The sequence below is a fragment of the Mastomys coucha genome, unplaced genomic scaffold (genome assembly GCF_008632895.1).
Source record: "Mastomys coucha isolate ucsf_1 unplaced genomic scaffold, UCSF_Mcou_1 pScaffold21, whole genome shotgun sequence".
Lineage (NCBI taxonomy): Eukaryota > Metazoa > Chordata > Mammalia > Rodentia > Muridae > Mastomys > Mastomys coucha.
In genome coordinates this window covers 54906467-54923889 of record NW_022196904.1, presented here as the reverse complement: position 1 = coordinate 54923889, position 17423 = coordinate 54906467, and the positions used below count along the sequence as shown (strand labels likewise).

Below are 17423 nucleotides of genomic sequence, written 5' to 3'. Positions count from 1 at the left end.
CCCCCCTCTCCCTCTCCCCCTCCCCCCTCTCTCAGAAGCTATCAATTGCCCATAGCTCTTTAGCTGAAGTTCCATTGCTGTGCAGCATCCCTGCAAGGAGCAGCTCTTGGTACTCAGAGCCAGACCAGTCTACTTGTATTCCACAGTCCTAAACAGGATACTCTCATCTTGAACACAAAGCTTACTGCCCCTCCCCAATTGGTGTCATTCAGGTTTTTTTTTCTTTTTTTATTGGATATTTTCTTTATTTACATTTCAAATGTTATCCCCTTTCCTGTTTCCCTACCTCCCAGAAACCCCCTATCCAGTCCTCCCTACCCCTGCTTCTATGAGGGTGTTCCTCTACCGACCCACCCACTCCCACCTCCCTGCCCTCGATTCCCCTACAACTGGAGCATCTTTCAAGCCTTCATAGGACCAAGGATCTCTCTTCCCATTGACGCATGACAAGGCCATCCTCTGTTACATATGCAACTGGAGCCATGTGTACTTCTTTGTTGATGGGTCAGTCCTGGGAACTCTTAGGGGACTGGTTGGTTGATATTGTTGTTCTTCCTGTGGGGTTGTAATCCCTTTCAGCTCCTTCAGTCCTTTCTCTAACTCCTCTATTGGGGACCCCACACTCAGTCCAATGGTTGGCTGTGAGCATTTATATTTCTATATTTATTAGGCTCTTGCAGGGCCTCTCAGGAGACAGCCATATCAGGCTCCTTTCAGCATGCACTTCTTGGCATCCACAATAGTGTCTACATTTGGTAACTGATATGGGATGGATCCCCAAGTGGGACAGTCTCTGGGTGGCCTTTCCTTCAGTCTCTTCTCTACACTTTATCTCTGTATTTGCTCCTGTGAATATTTTGTTTTCCTTCTAAGAAGGACCAAAGCACCCACACTTTGGTCTTCATTTTTCTTGAGCTTCATGTGATCTGTGAATTGTATCTTGGTTATTTGGATCTTTTGGGTTAATATCCACTTATCAGTGAGTGCATACCATATGTGTTCTTTTGAGATTGGGTTACTTCACTCAGGATGATATTTTCTAGTTCTATCCATTTGCCTAAGATTTTCATGAATTCAGCATTTTTAATAGCTGAGTGGTACTCCATTGTGTAAATGTATCAAATTTTCTGTATCCATTCCTCTGTTGAAGGACATCTGGGTTCTTTCCAGCTTCTGGCTTTTATAAATAAGGCTGCTATGAACATAGGCAGGCAGTGGTGGCACATGCCTTTAATCCCAGCATTTGGGAGGCAGAGGCAGATGGAGTTTTGAGTTCGAGGCCAGCCTGGTCTACAGATTGAGTTCCAGGACAGCCAGGGCTATACAGAGAAACCCTGTCTCAAAAAACAAACAAAAAACTAAACAAAACAAAACAAAAGGCTGCTATGAACATAGTGGAACATGTGTCCTTATTAAATATTGGAGCATCTTCTGGGTATATGCCCAGGAGTGGTATAGCTGGGTCCTCAGGTAGTACTATGTCCAGTTTTCTCAGGAACCACCAAACTGATTTCCAGAGTGGTTGTACCAGCTTGCAGTCTCCCTGGCAATGGAGGAATGTTCTTCTTTCTCCACATCCTTGCCAGCATCTGCTGTCATCTGAGTTTTTGATTTTAGCCATTCTGACTGGTGTGAGGTGGAATCTTAGGGTTGTTTTAATTTGCATTTCCCTGATTACTAAGGACATTGAACAAAGACACATCATACCAAAACTTATGGGACACAATGAAAGCAGTGGTAAGAGGAAAACTCATAGCTCTAAGTGCCTCCAAAAAGAAACTGGAGTAAGCTTACACTAGCAGCTTGATAGCACACCTGAAAGCTCTAGAACAAAAAGAAGCAAATACACCCAAGAGGAGTAGATGGTAGGAAATAATCAAACTCGGGGTTGTAATCAACCAAATAGAAGCAAAAAGAACTATACAAAGAATCAACCAAACCAGAAGCTGGTTCTTTGAAAAAATCAACAAGATAGATAAACTCTTAGCTAGAATAACCAGGGGGCACAGAGACAGTATCCAAATTAATAAAATCAGAAATGAAAAGGGAGGCATAACAACAGAAACTGTGGAAATCCAAAAAAATCATCAAATCCTACTACAAAAGTTTATTCTCAACTAAATTGGAAAATCTGGATGGAATGGACAATTTTCTAGACACATACCAGGTGTCAAAGTTAAAACAGGATCAGATAAACCATCTAAACAGTCCCATAACCCCTAAAGAAATAGAAGCAGTCATTAATAGTCTCCTAACCAACAAAAGCCCAGGACCAGATGGGTTTAGTGGAGAATTCTATCAGACCTTTGAAGAAGACCTAATACCAATACTCTTCAAACTATTCCACAAAATAGAAACAGAAGGGACACTACCCAATTTGTCCTATGAAGCCACAATTATGCTTATACCTAAACCACACAAAGACCAAAGAAAAAGTACTATTCAATATAGTACTTAAAGTTCTAGCTAGAGCAATTAGACAACAAAAGGAGGTCAAAGGGATACAGATTGGAAAGGAAGAAGTCAAAATATCACTATTTGCAGATTATATGATAGTATACTTAAGTGACCCCAAAAATTCCATTAGAGAACTCCTGAAGCTGATAAACAACTTCAGCAAAGTGGCTGGACATAAAATTAACTCAAACAAATCAGTAGCCTTCCTCTACTCAAAGGATTAAAAAGGCTTAGAAAGAAATTAGGGAAAGACACCCTTCGCAATAGTCACTATCGCAATATCAGGCAGCCTAATTTAGCTCCTTTCCTAGGATCTGAATTCAAGCTGTCCTGACAGACTTCTTCATCCAACCGCTGCCTCCTGCAGAAACAAAACAAGTAGGTCAGAACCTGCTCCACAATTGTTAAGTTCTTTGAAAAAAGTAGATGTGGAATATGGAAACCACATTTTGCATATGCGCACACACATTAATTATACTACCAAAACCAAGAAGGTTGTTTTGTGTTTCTTTTTTTACTGAGTCATTTTCTGCATTACTTTATGAAAACATTAAATTTATTTTTTCTCTGTGTGTGGTTGGAAATGTGGGAAGCAAATACACTGTTTCCTTCTAGCCTCAACTTAAAATTCAAAAGAGCACAATGAGATAACTTATTCATTTTCAAATGATGGTTTAGGATCCCCTGTTTTAAACAAACCATTATACTGTTTATAGTGGTAGAAGACATGGTCTCTGGCACTGGTGTTCTTTAAGATGAAGTAGGAACATTTTGTATTTCCACCATAGGGCCGGAGACTTCACCTCCTTCCAAACTAACAAACCAGTCTGCTGTTCCTGGTTGCTGTTATTTCTGTGACAGAAGACAGGAGACTCCTGGTTTGGAGACTGGAAGTATAATTGCTCACAACAGAAGCACTGTGCAGAGTTGATCTGCATCTGCCCTTGGTCAGAGCTCCCATCATAGATGCCTGTGCATACAATGATTCTGATGCCTGCACAGACAATTATTCAGGTGACAGAGGAGGAATGAGGAACTTGAGAAATCCGTGCCTGCATACCAAATCTACACTTTGCCTGGGTGCATGTCATCTTCTTCTTTCTTCAGATTGCTCATTGCAAACTCAACCCAGGAAAGTGAGCTGTGCAGAGCAGTCAAGGTCTCAGACAGTAGGAACTTGGAGGCCTGCCCACTCCCGTGGCAACTGCCTCCCGAAACTCAGATCAGTAAATGTCAGGTAAGAGCACCGTGGTCAGTGTCAGACATGCCAGTCCAAGAAGTAGGCATCTAGGATGATAGTCCAGGTAAAGCCACCCACATTCAATTACATCAGATATTTATTGTCTCTGAATCTCCATTTCGTGTATGAAGCTTTATACAGCGTGGCACCTGATAATGGCCTAGGGAACCCCTTTCATTATTCCAAAAGGGAAAACATGTGAGAAGAGAAAAACAAGTAAATGAACCAGAAGAAAGGAATATAGGAGCTTGCCATCTGCACAGGGACAGTTCCAGAAAGACAAAGGAACCAAAGCCTGAGCTTTGAGTTTCCTAGCGTGTAGATCTGTGAGTTCTCCCTACTGTCACCTGTCTCTAGAAATTATGCTGTTAATCTCCAGATTTACTTGGAGTGGAGAGAATTTTCAGGGAGTTCATCATGTGTCCAAGTATCTAAAACTTTCCTTCCTCTCTCTTCTGTTCTCTGCAAGATGTATCTGTGTGAGAGTTCCTTAGGTGGTAGTGTTAATAACTTTGAAGGGTAACTGCAGAATGTGCTGAGGTCAGACTCTGTCAGCAGTGACAAATGCACTGTTTCCAGGCTTGTCCTTTTGGCTGACCGTGTAAAGGGACTTTTCAGACATGGATTTTAGCATCATGGAGCACTAGAAAGCTGTCACTGGGGTAAAAAGGCCTTGCTTAAAGCAGAAAGGAAACACTTAGACCTAATCCCAGTGATATGCAGCTAGAAGAAGCCAAACACTGAAGCAGCTGGGGGAACGGTGGGAAAGGAGTCAGTTTGGCATGTGTTTCAAATAAACACACTTCGAAAGACATAAAGCAGTGTTTGCCTCGGGATCCGTATTCATAACAAAAAGTTATGAGGCTGGTGGGAGTGTGTGCAAAATTCGTGCTATTTTTAGGACATTCATTTCAATGACAATGAGACATGTGGTCATTAAAGTTGAAATTCTTGGTGGTTTTATTCTATTTCCAGATATGCTGTATTGATAGGGATCACTTCTTTAGTTATAACTTGCAGTTACCCTCAGGAATATGTAAAATATATAATGAAGAGTTCTGTATAATCTTCCAGAGTACAGATCTCATTGCAGACACCCATCATCTACAGGTCATTGGCTGGGGAATCTCAACCCCTACACTGTGATGGATCTAGAGATAAGTGTGAGTAAAACTAGGCCACTGGACACATCAGGAACATACTCAAAGTCATGGGACAGATCCTACTCTGATCTGCCAGTTCTGGTCACCATCATAAACTGCAGACTTACTTTTCAACTGCTGTCGGTTTGTCTATGGAATAGCACCCTGGCAATTAAGCCTCCCCATGTCCCAGGCTATACTTGTTTGAAATAGTCACCTTCTGTAACCACCTGACCCTGGGGCTGCTGGAGTCTTGTGTTTATACTCAAGAGGATCACCTCCCCCCATCTCTTCCTCCACATTCCATTCTTCTGCCCTACACACACACACACACACACACACACACACACACACACACACACTCACTCAATACCAATACATGGCTGGCTTGGCTTGGCCTCTGAGGTCTCACTCAGACATTGTCTCCATATTTCTTCTGTGGTCCCTGATCACAGCTCTCTCCAATAGCACACCACCAGTCCCTTCAGTGTTTCCAGACTTTCAATCAGTGAATATTTGCTGAGCCCCATTGAAGCTCAGGTTCCGTGCCAAACCCTCAAATTACTTTCTTGTTCATTTGTAAATAAAGATCTTGTTCCCATTTTTCCCATTTTTATTGGTAACTCATTTCCCACAAGACACAGATCAAGCTCCTTATCCTTTCTCTAGCACGGTGCATGTGTCCTGTTCCATGACCAAGCTCTTATCCTGCTCCATCTTTAGTGGCTGCAGGAGCAGAGAGAGCACATGAAGAGGCCTTAGCAACTTTGCACAGCCTGTTCAGCTCTGCCATGGTCTGAAACAAAAATACCATTAGAGCCTCTTCCCAAGGTAGTATAACCAGTGATTTACCTCTTGCCTGAAGCAACCACCAAATATATGAGGATGCAATAAAGGACTGTGCTCCCTGGGAGAAGGCCAGCAAACAAGGGGAGACCCACAGTCCCTACCTCTGCAGATTTCCTGAAGAAATTAACCAGGAGTCAGTGCTAAGGAACGTAGGAACCTCCCTGAGACCTCCTGGCTCATGACTATAGGAACAAGGCCTAGAATTGCTGCTGGACTAGACAGAAAGATGGACACAGAGATCACCATTTATACACAATGTTGGTCACTTAGAACATCATCTTCTATTTCCTCTCAGGGATGCTTTGGTAGAGCATCATAACTAACCTCAAAATTGTTGTTCTTCCCTGAAAAGATAATCTTTACTGGTAGCCTTTTAGATGTGTATATTTTGCCTGCTGTAAAACACTGGAGTTGAATGATGTATCATCGGTCAGTTTTGTGAATCTTTGGTCAGGTTTTTGACTCCTGTTTATGGCATGGATTTGAAACGAATTTCCTAAAGAAGAATGAATTGCCATTAACAATTAAATACAATGAAGTTGACTAAGAAAAAGAACAGTGCCATTATGTGGGCCCTCCAGGATGACTAATAATTCCATGAAGCTTGGGGACCAAGTTGAAAGCGCCTCTTGTCATCTCGTTAGACTCATTGTTACTCTAGGTGGTCAGGGTCCCAGCTAGTGCTACAAGGAAAGAAAAATACGCAGCAGAAAAATTTCACAGAAACAACATTTTGCAGATGGCTTGATTCATAGAAAATGCCAAAATACCTTTAAAAATGACTAGAACTAACGAATTCAAGACCACAAGATACCACATGAACACACACACACACACACACACACACACACACCCCACATTTCTTTATACTCAAAATGAGCATGTGGAAATTAAAATTAAAAGGACAAACATGAACTGCAGCCTAAGCCTTATCCAATAATTAACTCAAAACGGATCATGGGCATGAACATAAATTATATGTTTAGAAAAGAAACATGTGAAAACATTTAAGTATTTAGAGCTAGGTAGACTTGGTACCCAACGCATGGCCCACAGAAAACAGAAACTGGTAGGGGAGGGAGGAGGAGAGAGTGAGGGAGAGAAAGAGAGAGGGAAAGGAGAGAGATTGTATATTAGAACATAAAAACTTGTGCTGTTTGCTCATACTTAATACTAAACGTATTCTAAATAAGAAATGCATGAATTCTCATGTATCCTCCATGAAACATTCACATGCAGTGGACTGAACATTTCCCTCCTCCAAATTCATATGCTGAAATCCTGACCCAGTATGATGTTTTTAGGGCATCAGGCCTCTAGAAGTGCTGAGGTCATGAAGGTGGGGTTCCCCAGGGATTTGAGTCTTTGTTAGAGAACCCAGAGAGCTTGCTGCCCTGTTCCCATGAGATGAAGCCACAGCAAAAAATTGGTCACCAGATCTTACCCTCAGCTTCAAAGGTGGGAGCAAATGTCCTGTTGCCATGGCCACCCATCTGGTGGCATTTTTGTTATTGCCCCCAAACCTCAGGCACCATGGGAAATGCTCTGAAAGATACGCTGTAGTTTGGAAAAATAATTTGCAAGTCACACTCCTGAGAAAGAACTGGTATAAAGAACATTTAAAAACCAGGAATGAAAAGGCAAACACGCCAATGGGAAAATGAGCAAAACCTGAAAGACATTTTACTAAAGGGGAGCCAGATGGCAAATAGCAAGCAAAGAGAAACTGTTCAACGTCTTTTATGCATCAGGGAAATTGAAAATAGAGCTGGATTGGTAAATCCACACATACCTATCAGAACAGCTAGAACAGAAGCCACATAAAATGTTTGCAATGATGTGGGGAAACCAGGTCACTCATGCACCATGGGTGTGACTATAAAACAGTCCAGCCATCCTAGAGAGCAGTTTGACTCTTCTTTACAAAACCAACTATGCAATAACCATACCCAACGATTGCTGTCTTGAACAATTGCTACAGAGAAATAAAAAACCTACATTCACATAAACACCTGCAAGTTTTATTTGTAGTAGTCTGAAATTGCTTACCACCCAGGTATTCCTCAACTGGTAATAGTTAACTAACTTGGGGAACATCTATGTGGAGAACTACTCCTCGCTAGTACAAAGAAATGAACTGTTAGTGTGTACAACAGCCTTGGTGGATCTTAAAACTACTGCGCTGAATTTAAAATAATTGCAAAATGTCTCATGCTTTCTGATTCCATTCATATAACATTCTTGAAGCAAGTATTGCAGAACAAACTAGTCATTGATGGAAAGTAGTTGGGGTGGGAAGCAGTAGGGGTAGAGTGAGAAGGGTGTTTATAAGAAGTAGCATGTGAGACCCACAGTGTTCAGTGTCTCTGTTATCCTGGCTGTAAAGGTGGGCTAAGCTGTGGTTTTGCAAGATGCTACCCACGGGTCCACACAATAACTCCACATTATTTCTGACAACTACATGTGAATCTACACTTACCTAAATATAAAAAATGCCATTTAAAAACTTGACATTTTATTAAACACTCATCAGAGTGTGGCATGTCAATATGATTGATAAAAAATACCCACCTTCTTACATGAATCTCCCAATATTTTCTTAACTATTTTACTGACTTCTTAGCAATTATCAAAATTATGAAAGGCATATATTTTAGTATTAAGAACAGTTTGAGCTGCACAGTAAAGAAATAAACAAATGTGTGTATTTTAAAGGCTAATTCTGAGTATGAATATAAACTACAGCCATGCATAAAGCCAACCTGTGAAGCAGCTGGCTGCTGGGCCCGTGCTGTGCCAGATCCAGGCTGATGTAAGTTTGCCCTGGACTCTGTCTGTGTGACCAGCAAGAACTGACCCTTTTCCTCCTTCTTTTCCTGCAGGATCTCCTCTTCAGTGTCTGTGCCCTCAATGTCCTCTCCACCATTGTGTGTGCCTTGGCCACAGCCATGTGCTGCATGCAGATGGTCTCTGCTGATGTCCTGCAGATGGTGAGTGCCTTCAGTCTGCCCCAGGTGCTTTCAGAGTCACTGGTCCAGCCCTCCCTCCTCTAACCAGCTTGAGTCCAATATAGAAACATACAGAAATGGCTCCTTCTGGGTAGAGAATCATGAGTTCTGCCAGTCCAAATGCCCAGAGAGTGTTGGAGTCACCCCCTGCTGCCCTCTGAAGAAGGGGACTCCATGTTTTCTGCTGTTGCCTTACTTCAGACATCAGCAGAGTTCCATGTTATGATAGAGCATGCGCCCCTGCAGAGCCCCAGGAATGTGTCCCTGAGTAAGTGGAATCCTTGCTTGCTGGACACCCTGCAGACCTAGAACCTCTAGAGCAAGGCCTGTCCTTCGTCAGAATTCCCTGTAATAGAAGTCTGAGGTTGTTAGAAGAAGATTTCTCAAAATGAAAAACTGCCATCCTTTACTTGTGAGACTTGCTAATTAACCCTGAGATCATGGTCTAGTGACCCTCATCTGGTGTCATGGCCAGGGTCTTTTTTTTTTTTTTAAGACCTTCTGCTCCCATGTGGGTGGTGAGGCCATAGCAGGGGTCACACGCTTATTAATAAACATCTCTGAGCACACACTTCGTAAATCATGATGGCTCTTTGTTGTCTCAGTACGAGTGAAACTCATAATAAAGAGAAGTTGGTATTGGTTTTGGTTTAGGAGACACTTTTGTGCCTATTCTCCCTCCTAACCCACCCCCCATCTGCTGTCTGTCTGCCTTAGTTTGTTTTCTATTACTGTAACAAAATACCCAAGACTGAATAATTTGTAAAGAAAGCAAGTTTACTTAGCAACCAGTTCTAGAGGGTGCACAACCGTGTGTGTTAGTTAACAGAAGAACTAGACTCCGTTTGTTTTTTAACAGCCCTGTCCCCAAGTGGTAGCTAACTCTGCTTGTTAGAGTGAGTCCTTGCTCCCTCTATTCATTCAGGAGGGGTTAATTCCTGTTATCCAAGTGCTTCCCAGTAGACCCACCTCCCAACACCACCATTTTGGGCTGGGACAAACCCCATCCTAGCCAAGGCTCACTGTCTATGTGCGTCTCTGTCTTTCAGCCTGACCTGCAAGGCCACTGTGCCCTCCACCCAATGTTTTCTGCATTTCATGAAAGGACAATTTATTCCTGTAGTAGGTTTTTATTTTAAATCTTCCTCCTCACCCTCCCTTTAGCAGTGCATCTGTTAATCAAGATATAAGGCCAGAGAGCATCATTACCAATATGTTAAAACTCCGTTGGTCCTAATTGTCTGTGCCATGCAGCCTGGCACCCACAGCATACATCCACACAGCTGTCACAGTGAGCTGACCTTTCTGAGAGGTCGCAGTATTCTGAAAGGTGTCTAATTAAGCAGTTATTCAGCAGGATGAACTTTTGGCCTCATTCACTGAGGCCTCGTGTTGGCAATTTTCTCCAGCATGCTGTAGAAAGGAAAGGTTAAATACCAGAAGGTTCCACCCATCTCAGTAAAGTTTGCTATTGATCTGTAAATATCACACCAATTCAACCAAACTAACAGAACTAAAGCCTGCAGAAGATAGCAATATGTATTCCCTTACTTTTAAACACGAAAATGAAAATTGCCAGCTAAATAAGAAGAAGGTATATTCTAACTGTTAGAATTAGAGCCAAGTGCATATTGTTCTTATTGGAGGCCATGTAGAACAATAGGCCTGAGGTCATGTGTCTAGCATGTCTACATCTGAGTCCTACTGCCTCTGCATATGTGGTGATTTTGAGCAAATCACTGAACCCAGTAGTTTCCTTGCAACCTGATGATCTCTGTTGCTTTTTGGTTTTATATTTTTATTTGTTGGCAGTGCAAGGGGTGGAGCCTTGCACAGGCTAGGCAACAGCTCTACTACTTTGCTATGCCCCCAGCTTTATGTTCGTCTTTTTTTTTTTTTAATGGAGTGGGAATATCAGGCAATTACTGGACATCACAGTAATGACATTGCAGTGGTACTATTACAGTAATGGTATCACAGCTGTGGCATCACAGTTATGACATCACAGTGACACCATCACAGCTCTGACATCACAGTTATAACATCATAGTGGCACCATCACAGTAATGATATCACAGCTCTGACATCACAGTTATGACATCACAGTGACACCATCACAGTAATGATATCACAGTAATGATACCACAGCTGTATTGTGACACCTATGACTTCAAGTGGTTTTGAACATACTGTTCTACTGTACTTTACTAACTGTAGTACTCTGTAAACAAGCAAATTATTACAGAAATTACAAAGGCTATGTCTGAATTTTCTGTTGTGATAACAAAATACCCTAGGGTAGATGCCTATAAAGAGGTTATTTAGATCATGGTTTTGAAGGCCAAAGGGTCAAAACAGCATGGCACCTGCACTCATCAATACCCCTGACCTGTGCCATGGCATGGTGGATGGCATAGGGAATGGCATAGCAGATGGTATGGTGGATGGCATCAGAGTGGGAGAAGACATGTTCATAACAAACTCTCTGAACTGAAAGCATGGCATGACGTCCTTCCAAAGGCCTTACTCCAGTCACCTATCTACACCCCACCATCCCCAGCTTCCCAGGAGACCTCATCTCTGAAAGGTTCCACACCACCTCCCAGACACACCATGCTGAGGACCAACCCTCCAATACACAGGGACAGTGGAGGACTAAACACACACAAGCCATAACAAGGTACCACCAGAAACCTGGCTTAGCAGTAGGAACAATTGAGCTTGTTGCTGGTGAGGCCGTCTGTGGCTGTATGCTGTGGGACAAAGGGTCTGGTCACTTAGTCAGACTGAGCTATGTGTGCCCAGCACCATGGGGGAGTCTGAAGGAAGAGCTGGTTATAGCCGTGGTGGCTTTGAGACTGGCTTATAAACCTGTAGTCACATCCCCACCTACTGGTCTTAGTTCTTCAGTGCTAATGGCCATTAAGTATTTGAGCCTTTCTTTCCTGCCAGAACTGCTGAGAGAATGGATGATGTAGTTTGTGTCTTAGTTAGGGTTTCTGTAGCCCGCGCGGTCCTCTCGCCGGGAAGAAGACACGCGGACACACTAGGTTCCTTCTGCAGCAACGACATTTACTGCCCTCTCCCAGAGGGAAAAAGAGAGACCGAGCCAGTAATCCGCACTGCTTATATACACCACAGTGCGGGGTATCTGCCCACAGCGTGGCGTGTCTGCTCATGATTGGCTGTTCGCTCATTACCCTACGTAATGCCCCAGAATGGGCCGTGACATGGCGTCTTTTCACTCTACGCACATGCGCAAACAGTTCTCTACACACATGCGCAAACAGTTGTTTACTCGACAGCGGAAGTAGGCGCCATCTTGCCATGGCGAATGCCGGCTCCCTACAGGTTTCCATTGCTGTGAAGAGACACCACGACCAAGGCAACTCTTATAAAGGACAACATTTAATTGGGGCTGGCTTACTGTTCTGAGAGGCTCAGTTTATTATCATCATGGCAGGAGCATGGCAGCATTCAGGTAGGCATGGTGCAGGAGGAGCTGAGAGTTCTACATCTTGTTCCAAAGGCAAAAGGAGAAGATTGACTTCCACATGGCTAGGAGAGGGTCTCAAAGCCCACTCCCACAGTGATACACTTCCTCCAACAAGACCACACCTACTTCAAAAAGGCTACACCTCCTAGTAATGCCACTCTCTGTGCCAAGCATATTTAAACCACCAGAATATGGAAATGGATTTTTTAAAAAACAGGTGGCCACATGATGGGCCACAACTGGCCCAGGCTGGCTGTGCAGCTGCATCCTGGAAGAAGTGGGCTGGCTCAAGGGGCTTGTGAATACACCCAGTCTGATGGAACCATGATGTTTAGGGGCATGCCTTGAAATCGCTTTTAAGGCTTCATAGTACATTTCATTCATCTACTTAACTAAAGGAATACTATATGGTCATTGGAAGAAGCTAAATTATGTAGCAGTACATAAAAAAAATAGTTAATAACCTTCCTCACCTGCCCTTGGAAGAGACAAATGCAAAAGCTTTGCAGCAACTCCTCCTATTGATCCATTATATCTGAGTGCCAATTGAGATGCATATAGATCACCATCTTCCCTCGGGGCCCATTCCCCAAGCCTCGCGGTTGTGAGGTAGTACCTGTTGTAGTTTAGATTTGTACTTTTCCCATGATTAATGATGTTGATCCTCTTTCTGTGTATTTAATGGCTACTTATAGACCTTGTGCAGAGAAATGGACTTTATTTTGCCCATTTTTAACATTTAGTTGTCTCTTACTGCTGAGCCATAGAGGTCCTCGTGCACTCTGGATATACATCTTTCTTCAGACGTGTGCAAATATTTTCCCCTTTCCCGTTGGTTATCTTTACACTTAGTCATATCTCAAACCACAGCATTTTGGTTTGAATAAGGCCTCATGTGTCTCTTGTGTCCATTCCTGCTTTTATTTTGGTGTCCCGTCTCCTTGTCGCCTAATCTTAGAAAATGAATTATTCCTTCTGAAAGTTCTGTAGTCTTCAGTTGATGTTTAGGAACATCTTGAGTTTGAGTGTAACATACATTGTGTGGCAGAGGGCCAGTTTTGTGTGGTTCCTAACACCTTTTCTTGAAATGCAAATAGCAACCCACTGAGTTGGCTAGTGTCACTGGGTGGTAGTGAGTTGACCCCAGATGTATGGTTTTATTGGGGGCCCTCAGTTCTATTTCTGTCTACCTTTATGGCTATTCCATAGAGCCTTGGTTACCTTAATGTTACAAGAACTTGTAAGAGAGTCCTCCAGCTTCATTTCTCTTCAAGATGGTTGTGAAAATCCTGTCCCTCTGTATTTCCTATGAATTTCAGAATCGGTTTGTCAATTCCTGAAAAATAATCACACTGGGGTTGTATTAAATCTGTGTGGCAGTTCTGTCGTGAGCTGCTCATCACAATCTCAGTGTCAGCTTCCCTTGTTTTGACATCTCAATTCTGGCTTCATTTCCATCAGTGAGCTCAGCTGTGTATCGTGGTACTTGCCAATCATTCTTCTGTTGTTTTTACTCGAGATTCTCAAATTGAGAGTATTATTTAAGTATGCATGTCTCCGTGAGTCTTTGTGTGTCCGTGTGTGCATATATGTTTGTGTGTCTGTTTATGTTTGTCTGTCTATATGTGTCTGTATATATCTCTGTGTATGTGTCCGTGTATGTTTGTCTGTGTGTATGCGTATGGGTGTGTCTATGTGTAGGGAGGGTCTGTGTATGTGTATGTGTGTGTATCTCTGTGTATGTGTCTATGTGTATGTTTGTCTGGTGTGTGTGTATGTGGGTGCAGGTATGTGTGTCTGTGCATGGATATGTCTATGTATGTAGGGCGGGTCTGTGTATGTGTGTCTGTGTGTCTCTGTGTATCTGTGTATGTACGTGTCTGTCTGCATGCCTATATGTATGTATGTGTGTGTGTCTGTATGTGTATGTATGTATGTCTGTATGTGTTTGTTTCTATGTATATATGTCTATATGTATCTGTCTGTCTGTATGCTTGAATCTGTGTGTCTGTGGGATACTGGAGATTGGACCCCAGGTCTTGTACATGTTTGACAAGTGTCAACCTCAGCCACAGCTCCTAATTCATGACAAGATCAGGATGGGGCATCTGACCCTGTAAGCATTTGTGCAGCCTCCTGCTGCTCGCTCCTGATAACCAACACTAAAGGCTGCTTTCGGAGAGAACCGTGGGGTACTTCTGATGCACTGGGGTACTTCTGATGCACGTACCCAGCTCCTGCTGCTGAATGTATACACCTTCCTAAACAACTCTCCACACACAGAGGGGCTGGGCTAAGTCCCAAACGTGTGACACAGAGTGACACATTCTGTATGCTCTGTGGCCTCCTTAGCTATTTTTCGGAGCCCCTAGTCTTGCTCTGTAGTTTGCTCATGGATGCGGTAACCACACCCAGGAGCTCAGCAGCACTATTAGGACTTTAGAATTCTAAGTACCCACGTCTTCCTTCTAATTTGAATGCATGTTAGGGATAATTAGCTGCAGTTAGAACTAACATCATGAATGCCCGAGACAGCAAGGGTTACTCCTGTTGTCAGAACCACTGAAGCCCAGCATTTCTAATGTGCAGAAAAACTAGCCTGCGTGATGATACAATTCCATTTATTGATATAGCTCAGTAGAGATGGTGTTTTACCTCCTAAGTGTCCCAGTGTGGCTTCTGGTTTAGTTTCTAAAAGTAATCTCATTTTCTTTCCCATTTCCCTCACTGTCGTGTTAGCCTCAGGAACATCCTCAGCTGTTACACAGCTTAGCTTGTCACAGTTATCTCATAGGATTATCCTGTGTTCTCACCTCTGCTCACATGGTTCATTAAGTAGAACCCCCTTGGAAAGGGCTGGTGGGTGTACGCTTTGCACAAGCCTAATAACTGTGAGCATGGAGCTAGAAGGTGTGTGGGATTCTCAAGGTCATAAGCCACCCCAGGAGTTCATCCGTCATCCAGACGGAGCCAGAATGCTGAAGGAAAGCTGGGGATAGCCTCTGTTCCTGGAGGGCCGGGAAGGCGATGTTGAAAGGCATCAAGCAAATCCCACGATGAGACACCCAGACTTTTGCTGACCAACCCTGCTCTTCACCTTGTTCTCTGCAGCAGATCAGACGTGGAGACAGGAGACAGAGCTAGATACTAGGACAGAGGCTTCCGTTTGAGCCTTTTGATGCTGCTGAGTGCATCTGTGACAGAGGATGGCATTTCATATTATAATCCTGGTGGTACCAAGAAAAGAGAGCCTGAGACTGATAGGTCTATAAGTGCCTGAAGTCACATGGGCCTCAGTGGTTGGTCAGTGACTGCAGACCAGGCATTTGACTCGTAGTTTGAGGTCATTAACCTCTTCATGGTGTCCTCCAGACTGTAGAAGCTAGGCTATGTGGGCTGAGCCTAATTTTAGGAGCTTTATGTTGTAGGCCTTTAGAAGCTGCCCAGGGCCAAGTAACTGAAGTTCTCAGTGTGCCTTGCTTTCAGGGACTTGTGGTCCCAGAAGAAGCCCCCTCCATCAGGTGCACAGTGTTATTGTGTGAGTGACAAACCCAGGGTGTATCTGTGAACACCTCAGCCATCTTCCACACACAGGTGTACTGGTACCCATGTGGTTTAGACAGCCCAAGGAAGACAACCGGCCAGGACAGAAAAGATGACTTAGAGCCCATTTCTTACCCTCTGTAGGAGATATAGAATCACGCTTTATACCTGACCATGTTGTAGACATGAGGCCCCAGAGCAGGGAGCCTGAGTAGGGAAGATATGGGCTGGCAGACAGACTTTCCAGTCACCGATGTTCTGCCTGGTCCTGAAGGAGGCCCAACAGCTTGACAGGTGAGATGGAGCTCAGTTGCTGGAAAGAGGAAACAGAGCATGTGTGGTATGAGGATGGCTGAGCAGACCTTGTTCAAAGCAGGGGGCTGTTTGGCACTGGCTGGAGGGAAGCTGGAAACTGGGTGGGAGTCAGTGTGAAGAGCCTTGATGATCAAAGATATTTTCCAACAGCATGAGCTCATCTAGGCTGCTTTAAAAATAGCTCCTGCACAAGATGGAGGCTACATCCCAGAAGCAGAGACTAGGCAGCTTGCTTCTGAGCTGGCCCATTGGCTGCTTCTTGGGGGCAGAAGATCAAGGGCACCACCACAGCGGAGAAGTATCCATCCATCCACTCAGCCAATGCTGGCTGTGCATGTGCTGTGTGCCCCATTTAGGAAAGAATAGGGCAGGAAAACGCAGGCAATCTGACAATCGTCGGAGTCGTTATTTTTCTGTCGCTGTGATTAAAGCGCTGTGACAAAGGCAACTTACAAAGGAAAGCATCTTGTGGGGCTTACAGTTCCAGAGGATTCCAGTGCATGGCAGTAGAATGAAGAAAAGGTGATACAGTGGCAGGAACAGTTGAGATGAGAGATCACATCTCAAAGCACAAACAGGAGGCAGACAGGGTAACTGGAAATGGGAAGGGAGTCTTTTGAAACCTCAAAGCCCGCCCCCATTGACACACTTAATCCAGCAAGGGCACGCCTCCCAATCCTTCCCAAACAGTTCTACCAAACTCCTGTTTGAATATATGCAGGCCATTCTCATGCAGATCGTCACAGACAGGGGGAAGTAACCACCTGTTGTGTTTCTGACAGTTGGTTATCCAGGTTTGTGAGGGTGAAGAACACAAAAAGGCGCTGAGTTTACACAGGACCAGCTACCCACTTAGAGTTGGGGAACAGTATGGGATGGGAAGAGCCAAGACTGCTGTAATGCTGGTCCTGAGGCAGCCTGTTAGACTCTCTGGCAGCCACTATGGGTAGGGCCTAAATGAGGCCGTTGGCCAGGGAGCCTGGGAAATATAGTCAGCCAGCTTTCAGCCCCAGCATCTCAGAGCAGAAGACAGAGCTCACCAGCTTCACCTTGGACTGCCTGGCAGACCTAGGAAGAGGCTTCACTTGACACTGGGACTCTGGGAGTTTGGGTAGAGATGGGGCTAGCACAGCCCAAGAAAGGCAAGGTCATACTCAGAGTGGATGTCCTGTTTTATTTTTGTTTTGTTTTGTTTTTAACATTTGTCAGGCCTCTGTGTGTCCGGTGTTTTTTGCATTTCATTAGTTTTGCTTGAGTATACTCTTAGTGCATCTTCTAATGTCTGCTAGAGACTAATTCAAAATATTTCCTGCCGGGCGGTGGTGGCGCACGCCTTTAATCCCAGCACTTGGGAGGCAGAGGCAGGTGGATTT

At 43.9% G+C, this 17423-nt stretch overlaps 1 protein-coding gene across 4 annotated transcripts in view; it reads left to right on the top strand.

The window, feature by feature from the left end:
- Positions 1-17423, top strand: part of Fam189a1 (family with sequence similarity 189 member A1) — a 421960-nt gene that overhangs the window by 381289 nt on the left and 23248 nt on the right. For all 4 annotated transcript variants that reach the window (XM_031386885.1, XM_031386887.1, XM_031386886.1 and 1 more), the window contains one exon: positions 8571-8678. In XM_031386885.1, coding sequence (XP_031242745.1) covers positions 8571-8678 — 108 coding nt within the window. The remainder of the gene's footprint in view (positions 1-8570; positions 8679-17423) is intronic.